At 36.3% G+C, this 14346-nt stretch overlaps 1 protein-coding gene across 3 annotated transcripts in view; it reads left to right on the top strand.

The window, feature by feature from the left end:
* The window catches only part of LOC131077430 (protein EARLY FLOWERING 3), a 76919-nt gene extending 73066 nt beyond the window's left edge, over positions 1-3853 (top strand). For all 3 annotated transcript variants that reach the window (XM_058014925.2, XM_058014924.2, XM_058014926.2), the window contains exons 3-4: positions 1950-2001; positions 2106-3853. In XM_058014925.2, coding sequence (XP_057870908.1) covers positions 1950-2001; positions 2106-3380 — 1327 coding nt within the window. In that variant the 3' untranslated portion in view covers positions 3381-3853. The remainder of the gene's footprint in view (positions 1-1949; positions 2002-2105) is intronic.
* The last annotated feature ends 10493 nt before the right edge of the window (positions 3854-14346 follow it).

Raw genomic sequence — 14346 nt, 5'->3', positions numbered from 1 at the left:
CTTGTCATTTTTGTAAAATGTTTGTTTCCGTTTTCGTGCCTTGCACATAGAAGGGTCTCTTAACATGAGGGACGCCTAGGATATTGTTAAAGCATTTTTCCCCATGTCTAGAAGGAGCATGCAGTACTATTTATAGTTGTTGTCTCTTCAAATATAAATGTGTTTGACACTGATACGTGTAACTGGAATGAATGCTTATAAAAAAATGTGATTATTGATAATTTAGATGGAAAATAGGCAGACTTTTCATTTGTCTAAATTGAAGCTTATGCCATGATTCGTAGACCATCTAATCAAGAATATGTTCTGAGTTACCTTCAATGAATGAGCCACTATTCTGGTTACGAGTTATGATTTCACAAGGATATTGTAGTCTGTAGAGGAGGGCAATCATGATTAAACTTCTACTAACTATGCAATGTAGAAGAGTCATTCAATTAATATGATACATACATAGGTTTGACTGTAATGTATTTTTGGGAGTAGGTAAAGTAAATGCACATGTTTGGCTGGAATACATTTTTGGGAGAAGGTAATCATGTTACTTACAATTTGCTGTGATCTAGGGCAGCATATGTGTGTATTATATGCATTGCAGCATATTTATCCTAGTTTAAAAAAATCTAAGCTAATTTAAAGAATTCAGAGTTAAAGATAGAATTCAAATTTTCTAATTTGCAGTATCAGGAATATATAAAATTTGGGGCCTTTGTTATATATAGGCTCCTTCAGCAGCTAATCTGGTTATGATTTACCCTTCGTGAGGATATCATTGATGAGAAAACAAAATGATGAAATATTTGTTTACAGGTGCAAAGTAAAAGAATTAATTTATCAATTTATTACACACATAAAGTTGACCATAATGCATTTCCAGGAACAGGTAACTACGTTATTCTGAACTTGCAGTAACATAGAGCAGCTTATGTGTCTACTTGCATTCAATATGTGTCCTAATACAAAAGAAAAAATGCAAATTTGTAAAGGAAAATACAGAATTCTAAATCGCCTCTTGAAGTACAGAAGGATACAATAATTTAATACTTGTTTATACTGAAACATTTACTTTCTTGAATTTACCATGGGTAAAGATCATTCCAGGGTGTTGTTACAAACAATGTGATAGAAAATTACGCTTGGAAAATGTGATTTCAAAGAGTACTGTATTGGAATGGTTTTGCTGTGTTATATTGTCAGGAATTGTAGACTTTGTTCTAGTTGAAGTGTTTGCAAAAGAAGAAACAAGAACTGTAAAAAATGTACAAAACAGTGGAAGACAATGAAGTCGTGCAACAAAATTATATATGTTATCAAACAACAACGAGAATATTAGAATCCAGATGCATGTCTAGAAAACTCAGCAGTAAATAATTGAATTTATGACTAAATGGATAGAAAAAATAAAATTGAAGATCAAAATTAGTATGAAGCCATAGAGTCCATAGGGTTGTGGTGTAATGGTAAAAAATAGGTGCACTAGTGAAAAGAGTGACCCAAGATGAAATTCACCACATCATAATAAGGCAACCCATAACTCGGAGGACATGTGCACATATAATTTATGGGCTAAATGATGCTCCTAATTACCATAAAAGAGTAATATAACAACAGATGACACAGAATAACATTATCTCTCCTGACGTATTATTACAAAATGAACCCATAATTCGATTTTGGTTACGTGTTTTTAATGTGGAGATGAATTGAATTAGTATAAGGTACGTATAAAAGTTTATAAGCTCTAAAATTCCTTGACTGTAGGTCAACCTTATATCTAGCCAATTTTTAGTTAATGCGGGAGTGCTTTTAAATGAACCTGGTAAGATGTTCTAGTTTAAAAGGGAGGTTATATTTATCTAACCTTGTTGAAAATGAGTGCACATTTATTTTACTCTGCTTTTTATATAGATTAGCTTTCCCATTAGTAAACATTTAGCTATTGATTGCAGGCAGCAGCGTATCTTTTCTGTTCAAGTATTTGAGTTACATAGGCTGATCAAGGTAAACTGAACTCAAGCTGATTGACCTGCTTCCTGGCATTATTATTTATTAACCGATTTTATTTTAGATGGTTCAGGTTTATAATTTAAAATATTTGTTAGCAGGTTCAAAAATTGATGGCCACATCTCCGATATTGCTCAATTATGATGAGTCATCTGATGCTCCATCTGTGAAAACAGACAATGCAAATATGTCATCAGACAATGTTGTAGAATGGGAAAGAGTAAAAAAGATGAATGGTGGAACACAAACTAATGAGCGGGTTAATGCAAATCCAACTGAGCTTGGGGCTGGTTGGTTGGCAAATTCTGAAGCTGTCTGTTACCAAGGCTTGTACAACCAGGGACCTGGTAAGATTATGAACTGTGGGGAAAATGGTAATATATATGCTCAATGTTTTCCATCAATTTCAGTACCGTTTCCTGGCGGAATGAATACTTGGGGGTTTCCTCACCCAGGATTTGGACTTGGTCAGTGGACTGTTCCTATGCCCTCACCTCCAGGAGTATTTATGTACAATCCATTTGCCGGAGCTTTTCCTCCTGCAGCCTTTACTGGCTCAACTTTCAGTTCACCTGGATCATTGAGTTTTCCTTCTTTTGTTGGAGCCAATCAAGGAGCTCAGAGTGATTTAAGATATGGATTTCCAGCATCTAACATGCACTGGGGATCTCCTGTCTTTTCATTGCCAGTGGCTTCCCAAAATTTTCTTTCAAATTGTTGCAGTCTTCCCTTTTCAGTGGTTGATCCCATGCATGAGACACATGCTTCTGTGGCTCCATCTGTTTTTGCACAAAATGGAAAAGCTGGGGAAGAGGCTGGACTAATCACATCAAAGCCTGCTTCTTCTGGAATTCCTACTCCATGTTCGGGAGCATTTTCAAATGAACAATTGGAAAGTACTTTAACAAATCAGTCTTTTACAGGCGTTAATAGTCCTCGCTCTCACTATGATCGGATCCAAAGTGGATTGTATACACCTCAGAATTTTTCAAATATGCCAGATAGAGTAAGAGAGATATATCCTGACCAGGTTAATGAGAATTGCGGGCAATTGTCAGAACATAATGATTTTATTGGAACTAATTGTTTGAGAGGCGAAGAAGGTAAGCTACAGGGAGTTGCTAATGATCCATCTGAAAAAGTATCAAAGGCACACTGTGAAGAGGAAAATTGCACAAAGAAGTTAGCATATCAATGCAAAATGACTCTGGAAAAAGACACATTAGCACTATTTCCTTTGCTTCCTTCATTAGGAGGTAGGGAGCCTGTTTCTGGAAAAGAGCATGGGAGCCATGTTTTTAAAGTTGTGCCATGTAATCCTGTGGCTGCACCAGAGACAGCCGCAAGAATTTTGTTTTCAATCCAGAAAGAGTGACAGAAAGGGGAATGAGCAGCCTACTTGGGTGTGGTTGAAAATAAAAAATATTTAAGAATGGGTGTAGGCCTGTCCTTGGATTTGTTGTTGTAGTCGTAAAGTATGTGCCATCTTTTCTAAATAGAGTTTATCTTATGGGTGAAGGTTCATATTTTGTAATCTTGTCTTTGATCTCCTTGATCTCCAACTTGTTTCCTTTTTGTTGGACTTTGGAATTGTACTTTTATTGTTTTTCAGATGTAATCAGATGATACAAGGATCCTTTCTCGTTAAAAGAACCAGGGACTCGGTTTCTTCTGTACTGGTGCATTAGCCAGAAGTCACAAGAATTGAGTAATTCTATGCTATTCAGCATAATCTGTTTTTTTGACAGTGGAGGGTATCTTGCCCTCTTGAATTTCTCCTTTGAACCTAAACAAAATCAACACACATTGTTGCACAATTTTTTGTGCAGCAAATCTTCTGGTTTGACCACATACTGATGTTACACGCCTTTACACGCTTACGGAAGAATATGTAAACCATTCTTCTTTTTCAAAAAACTGGAGCTTTTGGTCAAGAGGTTGAGCAGAAGTTTTTGAGAAGCACTTTCATCTATGGTTTATTTAAGAAACACCAAGATATATGGAAAATATCATTTGCAGAATGGTTTTCTAAGGGTTTATTACTTTTTAAATAGGAATTGCCTTTTGGCATTAGAACACTATAATTGACAGTTACAGGTACTTTGCTTAAAAGAGATTGCGTTTTGGCAAACATGAATATAAATTAAAGAAAATTATGTTGAGAATTGGGCTGAGAGGTGTAACTGCAGTGTTAGGAAGAAGGTTGTACTGATGTGTGTATATATATGCATATACACACTTATTGCATGACATGCATGCTCACATACACACTTGCGAGTGCTGTGTGTGTATTCACTGCACATGCACTCACATTTCTGCCTCATGTGCACACATGTGCCTGCCTCACATGCACGTGCACACCCACACACCCACACATGCACCCACATAATGTGCTTACACATTAATTTGAGCATACCCACACAAGTCTCTGGAAACATTGCATGTGCCTTGATAGTCGACACTTTTCTGCTTTCCACTATAGTACATGCACCTTGTAGATGATACATGGTGACGATGCATGCCATCACTGATAACTCTGCGCATTGTTCATTGAATGTCTTTGTGCACACCTGGTGACTTTGAATCTATACACATGGACAACTTTGGCCAGGGAACAAAATGCCAACTGTTAAGGTACATTAACCGATAGGGCAATTGCAAGGTCAATGGTTTAGGTCAGGCTATTAGAATTCCCACTTTTCATTTTGTGACTATAATGTATTCTTTTTATTCATGTGATCCTTCACACTAAGGGACGATGATGAATGTTGTGTAGTTGCAGGTAAATCAGTCTAACCTGTTTACACTGTTTTGGTCATGGGAATCTTCATTACTAGCCATGTTATTTGTACATCCTTTGTATCCTATTAGTTTCTGATCGTAATTAGAACTGTATCATACATATTTTATTCCACTTGCATAATTCAATTGCATTTTGGTTTCTATCATCTTGTTTACCTTTGTATAATCTATAAACTCATCTTTCTCAAGTTAGGTTTGTCCCCCACACCACTTGGGATATAGGTCATTGGTATAGAGCTTTGTTTCTCACATGCCAATACAAATGCATCCACACCAATAAAAGGAAGGTGGTCTATTTAGTTCATCTTTTGAATTACAACACAATGTCACAATAGGAGCAAAATGACCGATGTAAAAAAAAAAAAATACAAGTGTCTCCAAATGTTCAAAGAGTGATCAATGACAACTTGGTAATAGAGTCCTAGCAGCTCTTGCAGCAATTCTACAAACTCTCTGTCAACTTGGATTGCTGCCATAATGCACTAAACTGCTTGTTCTCACTCAACCCAAAAATTCCTTCAATGTACAAGTCTATCTAGACATACCAATATTCAAGGTTATGATTGATAAAATGTTGGACAATTGGGTTTAACAATTAGAAGCATGTTTCTTTGTCAATCACTTAATATTAATAAATGTGGAGATTTCTTTTGCAATGTTGAAGATGTCCATTGCAATGTCCCATTAATGGCATACACTTTAGTACGATATAAGAGGGATCACGATTTGATTCTTTCATGAGATTCCTTTGTTAGTGCTTTGTTAACTACCTCTTAGACACTATGCGGACAAGTATACGAAATTCCAGTAGTTGCATGAGTGTAAAGATCAATCAATTGAATACCATACCAATGAGTTCCGTAACTACTTTGTGCATATGGGGTTATCACCTTCAATTCACACAAAGATGCAATTTCCAACTTTGAAAACTTTGGGTTAAGCATTACACAATGCATTCAAGATTAAAGCCAAAGTGAAGCTCAGATAGAAGATTTTTAGGCACAAGAACAAGGTTGATAAATGGTACTATCACCATCATACAAGCTCTCACAGTGATGCTGAATGTCACATGAAGAAATCTATCATTGCACAAACCACATCAAATCCCCCACATGGCCCAATGAGATTGATTAGAAGGCACAATGTCTTAGCACAATTTCTATCACAATTGACATTTCAAAGGAACACATGTCTTCCATATGTAGTGTTACCTCAATATTTTAGGACATGTCATCAATCATGGACATTAAAAGATCATCTATTAAGATGTAGTTAAGTCTTGGATGTTTCCATATAAGTGCACTTGAGGCCATACTTTCTTCTAAGATAGTCACAACAAAGAAAGGATATTCAAGTTATATGCTATGTTGCCCCGAGTTTCTAGGATAGAGGGATGGGGAAACGGGTTTCCATGACGTTTATTAAATTTAAATAACCGTATGTGAACGTCTAGTAAATGCATGATTAAGATGGTTAAATTTTGAATCTCCATGGGTTATTCCCATGGTGTGTTGGTTAAGTGGTGGTGTTGTTGTTGTTAGGATAACCGGTGGACAATTGAGAGGGGGGGAGGGGGTGAATCAGTTGTCAACAAATTATATTTGTCAAACCACTTTATAACCTTTAATCGGAGCACATAAATATTGAATACTGGAATAACATAAACAAATACCAGTAAGCAATAAAACTTAAGAATGAAACAAAGAATTAACACAATGCAACCATACCACATAACACCATGATTTGTATGTGGAAAACCCGGTAAAGGGAAAAACCACGGTGGGAAGCCTACCCACAGTCAGATGATACTTCTACAGAAAGTATGTGATACAATAGGGACCTGCACATGCAGGAAGGCACACTGCCTAGAGCGTATTGCTCATTATAAAGGAGTCTCATTGACTACAGAGAGGTTATAACCACCTCAAGATAATTGGACAACAATCCAGAAGAATGAATTGCCAGAGATAACATCTACCATGCCTGATTACAGTCCCGGTTAAGATCAATACCAAAGGCCATTGACCTCTTACTTAAAACCAATTTGATCACCTATGATCGACCAAATCTCCTTCGCATATGATATATCATTCCACGACCACGACACACGATCTAAATGAGATCTTACATCAATTTATACAAACCCTAAGGCCTAAATCAATTAGGTCAGCCACCTAAAAAGATATTACAATAAGATCATTACATACATCCATATTAAAATGATATGCCATGTCGGCTTAAGACCAAAACAATATTAACCAATCCATAAAACATCCCGATAATGTGTAGAGAACACATTAACATGATACCTGTCCATAACCTAGATAGGCACCAGACCTAATCTGGGTCCACCACACCAAAGCGGTATCTCCAATCAGTTGAGGCACGATCAAGGATCACCTTCTGCATCCTGAATTCCATCTAGAAGCCGCACCAACACCATTTGCATTCTGTCAAATTTTCTCTGTGAAAGCTCTGCCGGTAAAACCTTAAACCCTTACTGGTAACACAAGATCTTCTACCGGTAACCACAACCTATCTGTCGGTAACCAACCATAACAACTAGTGTTGACATCAATGACAAAACATCAATGCAACACATAACCGATTCCTCCATATTGCCAACAGTTGTGGCCACCAAGGTTCAAACCCCTGCTGGACCATTGTGATTGTAGGCTTATACCTTTGCTGATCCAATGTGCTTGTGGGTTTGAGCCTCAACTTTGGTAAATGGGGATGAGGTCTCCTATATGTGACCTTACTGGTTCATAGCACCAGGTCAAAAGTGTTTCAGTTGGGGCCAGAGGCTGTGTCGTGCCAATGCCACTAGTCACGTTAAAAAGTTACTAGGCACTATTAAAAAATAAATTGAATTTAAGGTTTGAGTGAAATGAGGATAAATGAAAAGTTATTTTAATTTTGAAAAGACCTTGGGTCGAGAATGCTTGTTTATAATTGATTTAATCAATATGTATTTAATTATTTCATATTGTGCTTGTACAGAGTTAAATCGTTACTTAAATGTTGAATATCACTTATGTATATATTTCAATTTTTTATTTGGGTTTGGCTAAATTAGGGCTAATTGGAATATAAATGAAATAGAAATTGAAGTTATGTTATCTTATTTGGAAATTGGAAAAGGGCTACATAGAAAAAAGGGCTTTTCATTTGAATAATTTGTTTTTGGAGAAGAAAATTGGGTGTGAAAACCCTCTTTGTGAAGAATTCTTGTTTTGTTGATTGTGGGAGCAAATGAAGGGGAAATTCGATGGGCTTTGAAGAATTTGGATAGGAATTGGTAGGGGAACATGCTTGGCTGTGGATTCATGCATTTGTGAGGTGTGTTTGAAGTACTCTTCATTTCAATTTTTTGGCTAAAAACGAGGTAAGTTTCTACTTTCTTCTTTCCTGATCATTGTTTTTCATTTTAAAAGGTTGGAATAGGATCAAGGGAAAGTTATAATCTCCTAGTACATTTGATTTCAAAAATTTTCAGTGTGTTTATATAATTATGTAAATTTTTTGATAAATTTTTCTCAATCACCATTTTAATGTTACAAAGGGTGTTGGGCACTTTTGGAAACAAAGGGTATCTTTTGTTTTTCAAAATTTAGAAATTTAATTTTGGGTAAATTTTCAAGCTATTTTAATAGTGGTTTTGATAAATTTCTGATTTTTAATTCATTTGGAAAAGTGAATAATTTGAATGTTTGGTATGAAATTGTATGTTTTGGAATGTGGATCAAAGGTACACTCCATGAAATGTTGAATCAAATCCATTGGAATGATGTTGTAAATTTGTCATAAGATTCTTTGTGCATTTTTTTCCATGCCTTGTACAAAATTGAAAATGTGATGAATTCATGAGTTGGCCTTTTTCGTTGAACTTTTCTAGAGGATTATGCTGTCTCACCTCTTATGTGGTTAGTGGAAGACCTTGTATGGCTCATTGGATTATTTATCCCCTTGTGAGAGGTACTGTGATACTTCACTTGGTGGGTATTTGAGACCATTGTGATGACCCTACCTATTCCCTCTCCCAAAGTTAGTTCAATGGATGTTAGAGAAATACTATATCTTTCTCTTGTGTTGTGAAGCGATTTATGTTTCATAATTAGATGTTGTGTAATCTCTGTCTTACATGAGTGCCTACCCCCATCTCTATGTGTTTTGCATGTGTGTGATTGGGCCTTGTGACATCTACTAGCATGAGGTAGTGGACCTTTATGGTTTCACATGGTTGGGTGGTATAGTAACCATGATTAAGGATAGGAGGATCGAGGATCATGATTGGCCATTGGACCATACTCTTCATGGTAATTCGTATGCTCTTAGTTTTCATTCAATGCAAATTGTGTAATTTGCTGACATTTGAGTTCCATTGTGATTTAATTGAAATATGATTTATTAGACCTCTCTTTGAGATGGACTGTAAATGGAAATAAAAAGTGGGTAGTGTTTTTAGACTTAGTTACATGACCCAGGATAGTAGTCGGACACAAATGCATTATGATGTATTTTCATGCTAAAATTTTCTTGAGGTGAAATGAATGTAGGAAAGTTTCCTTTGGGTTTAAAATGAATGTAATGTGTCTCGGTTGAGCCTTGGGCACTGTTGTGATACTTTCATGCATTTGTCTTGTCTCTACATGCTTGTTCCTAGAGTGTTGGATCATTTTGGGCCATCTAAGACCCTCTTTTAAAGTCTTGTGAAATTTATAAGGTGTTGTATCTTCTTTCCCTTGAGTCTTTTTTCTTAGCGTAGCATGTAGGAGCATTGGGAAGGTCTTGATACACCTCCCTACCTCATCCTTCACATGATAGGGTGTTGAATATCTAGGCAATTGAGAGGGGGAGGGGGGTGAATAAGTTGATAACTTAAATCAATTTCTTCTATCCCTTTGCACATCTGGAGTAACCAATAAACTTAATTAAGACATACATAGCATGAAACAATAAACATACAACGGATCACATAATGAACACCAAATATGACGTGGAAAACCCAAGAAGGGAAAAACCACAAAGAATATTAGTTCTCAATATAAAACATCGGTTAAGGTGATTTTTCCAAAGGGTGGCTCATTGCCGGAATGCTCACTGCTTAGAAAAAGGCTCACTGTCGAAGAAAGAAAGAAAGAAAGGTAATCCACCCCTGAAATACATATTGCAAAAATCGGATTGAATCCGGTGCCTCAACACCAACACACTTCACACAACATCAATACTCAAATCCTTCCTTCTCAATCTTACATATCTTCAATAACAATGTTGCACTTTTTCCATACTAACACAATCAGATCATCCTCATATAAATACTATCTTCCGAGAAACATAATCTTCCAAGTCGACCAAGACAAAGGTCTAAAATAGGTCAACACTAAACATTCTAGTGGTGGGAAGGAATGAGAAGTAGACCATACCACAATGCACATCAACGGTAAGATCAACACGTTACAACCATTACAAAATTCGGATTCAAATCATGACTCACACTATACCATAGCCATTGCAAATCCTCAAAATCTAGACTTAATCTAGACCCAAAAATCATTGCCCAATACATCAAAAATAAGAAAGGAATCAAGATGTAGTGAATGCAATTGATCAACACAATATCCTATAGACAAAAATTTCCGGATCACCATCAACTCAAGTAATCCATGCTGAAACACATCTTCCGGATTACCAACACCAAGAACATCAAATACATCAATGACAACCAATCGTAATCATCAACATCATATTTGCAAGATAGGGGTGTTGTGTAATTGAGAGATAAAATTCTCAACTTATCCTTATGACATTTTCATCATTTCAAGGTTCAATTTTTATCAAGAGTCATCTTGTGTTATTTTGGGGTGTTTGGAATGTCCTAGGGACCCTAACCTTGATTGGGTTTTCTCACTTGTTTGGATATCGATGTTTTGTAAGGACTACATCACCCTGTCAGGACTGCAACATCTCTAGAAGACTCCAGTGCCAAGTTGAGACTCTAATGCTAGATTACGACTATAACGCCTATGTGCTATTGTTGTTGGCATGATTGGCATAACTGTTGCAGATCAAGAATGGTGACTGAATTAGTAAAAGACTGTTTGTGATGACATTGTGATGAAGAGATTGAGATTGCATGATCGGATGACCTTGATCAGCTATTTGTGTTGTCATTGATGGCACCTGATGTTTACTATGATGTATTTTGTCATCTAAGTCTTTCTGGTCCACCGAGAATGCCTTACTAGTATTATAGACAGTGAACTGGAATTAGGAACTTAACCGGTAAACGGGGAATGTTTTGATATGATCTGGTGATTGGTGATGATTGAAGTGTTGCGGTTTGGAATGTGAACTTTTATCATTGTAATATGTGTTTGATCAGAACCGCATCATGTTTTGGTTATCAGAAATTATGTTTATGTTTTCTGTTGTATTTTTGCTAGGGTTTAAGGATTGGTAAATAATTCTCTTAAATGGTAATGACTTTTGGTTTGGCGGTGATCTACATCAAGTTAAAATGTTGGTGATGATGTGGTACTAACTACGTGAAGTGTTTGAAAGATGTTTTGGCACATTTGTAGAGCAAATTTCTTGGGAATATGCAAAGTGCTTAGCGAAGTGTTCTAAGGGTTTGACTTTGTATCAGATCGAGATGCGATGATCATTCAACGATTGTAATTGATTGTAATGATCCATATGATGATCAATGATGATCTGTAATGAGCTGTAAAAGATTTGTGATGATCTATGTTGTAAGTCTTAGGGTTTTATAACCGACTAAGTTGAAAAGGTTATTTATGTTGGTACCATTGATGTTTGTTGTGTCGGTGGTTTTGAGAAAAGTGTGAAGCCAAACCAGAGTATGAGATCTGCCAGAGAGTAGTAGATTTGGAGCTTAATTGGATCTGATCAAGTAAGAAGTTAAGTGTTGTACCCAGATCATTCACTGTTGTTCTCTAACAATTGCAACAGTCAAAATCCCTTAACTAGGTAGGTCCTAACAAACCTTACATTGTAAATCCCTTAACTGGGTAGCTCTATATCAGAGTGTTAAATCCTCTTGCAAGGTTGATCCTAACAGGGCAAAGCTCCTAACATGGCTCATCATCTAAATCCCTTAACCGAGTGACTCCTAACAAGGTCTGCTCCTAATAGGGCATCATTGTAAGCTTCTAACCAGGCTAGGCTCCTAATAGGGCGCATTCCGAAAGAGTGCACAATTTTTGTGGGTACCAATTCCCACCATGGTTTTTCCCTATTTGGGTTTCCACGTGAAAAACATGGTGTTCATATGGTGAATGCTTTTATGTGCTGTTATGTTTACTTTCATTTTATGCATATTGATGAACACTTAATGAGCTGTTTAGATAAGTCGGTTTAATAGTTGGTTATCAGTGATTATCGGTAATGGTAAAGAGTTTATCACTAGTTTATGTTTGATTTGAAGAAGTTTTATAAGTTCAAGTTTTAAGTTTGAAATTATTCTTAATACTGATTCATCCCCTCTCTCAGTATTAATCAGATCCTCTAAGATTATCAATTGTTATCAGAGCATTGGTCCTCTGTGTGCAAAAACCTTAACAACTTGAGGGAAAGATCTTGAAGAAAGATGATGAAGAAGGAGGGTCCCAAGTTTACCAAGGAAAACTACTGGATATGGAAATACCAGATGAAGATATACATTAAAGGATTGGGTGCTCAATATTGGAATCATGTGTTAACCAAGTATGTTGCTCTTACTACCAGCCCCTTGATACTAGTACATTCGGAGCTAATTTCCGACGGCTGATTGTCGGAATTGAGACTAATTTTTGTCGGAGTGCCGACAAAAGTAGCCGTCAAAAACTCATCGTTGGATTTAACGACGATGCCCCTCACCATCGGAAATACGACAATCCCATGGACTTTGCCGACGGTGGGCATGATCGCTCTTCCGGTCAAAAAAGTTGTCGGACATGCAACATCCTTGTCGAATGCTGTTTTAGATTTCGTTGGAAAGTCAACGACAATTTGGAACTTCGCACTGACGGTGATGCTATTTGTCCGACGCTTGTGTCGTCGGTCCATTAAAAGGCATCGATGACCGTCTGACAACAAAGTGCTGTCGCACGTACAACATCCTCGTCAGATGTTTGTGTAGTTCGAGTTAGAAGTGCGACGACTCCAGAACCTTTTCACCGACGAGAAAGCTGTATGTCCGACGATTTCATCGTCAGTGGAAAGCTTGGTAGTTGTCGTAATTCCGACGACGATAATATTTTTATCAAAAAAAAAAATTATTATCCAATCATTGATATGTATAGCGAATGACATTCTATCCCCACCACCTACCAGTAGGGGGCATAGGTTTGAGGCTAATATGAGGCGCACTGGTTTCAAGCTAATATGATCAGGCACACAGCTAATATGATCAGGCTCACCATGGTTGAGATGGTCCAACTCCCTAGTCTCACTCTAGGACTAAGCTCATGCCATATCTAAATGAAAGACATCTCAAATACATCGTCGATGGAAAGCTACAAAATGCCATTTTCATACATAAGCAAGACATACACAATTGGGCACAATCACCAAGAGAACGGTAAAAAGTGTGTTTGAGATCATTGTCCTAATTGTGGTGTAGTCACCAAGAGATCACCGTAAATTTGTCAACCTTTCCTTCATTTAAACCAAGTAAACTTTGTGTATATGCATATGCATATGGATATGCATACATATGCATATGTATATGTATATGTATATTTATATGCATATGTATATAGTTTTGTGTATTCATTAAAGATCATTGTCCTAATTGTGGTGTGGTCACCAAGAGATCATCGTAAATTTGTCAACCTTTCCTTCATTTAAGCCAAGTAAACCTTTATGTATATGCATATGGGTATGCATACATATGCATATGTATATAGTTTTGTGTATTCATTAGTATATATAATAGTAAGCTTTCTATATTCATAAAAGATCATATACATATACATATGCATATGCATATACATAAAGGTTTACTTGGTTTAAATAAAAGGAAAGGTTGACAAATTTATGGTGATCTCTTGGTGACCACACCACAATTAGGACAATGATATTTAATGAATACACAAAACTATATACATATGCATATAAATATACATATACATATACATATGCATATGCATATGCATATACATAAAGGTTTACTTGGTTTAAATGAAGGAAAGGTTGACAAATTTATGGTGATCTCTTGGCAACCACACCACAATTAGGACAATGATCTCAAACACATTTTTTACCGTTCTCTTAGTGATTGTGCCCAATTGAGTATGTCTTGTTTATGTATGAAAATGGCATTTTGCAGCTTTCCATTGATGATGTATTTGAGTAAAAGATTTTCATTTAATTTTGAGCATTTTGTGGATGGTATAATCAAGAAACATATCATCACCCTCACCAATTATGCTCAACTGATTTAAGTACAACCATTTGATTGTTAATAATTTTTAAATTAAGGGAGTACTTTTCAAAATAGAATTGTTGAATTACTGATTTTTTATATATATAAT

This window comes from Cryptomeria japonica, chromosome 3 (genome assembly GCF_030272615.1).
Source record: "Cryptomeria japonica chromosome 3, Sugi_1.0, whole genome shotgun sequence".
NCBI classification, from domain to species: Eukaryota; Viridiplantae; Streptophyta; class Pinopsida; order Cupressales; family Cupressaceae; genus Cryptomeria; species Cryptomeria japonica.
Note: the sequence above shows the minus strand (reverse complement) of the source record. Positions and strands in the feature narration are given on the sequence as shown.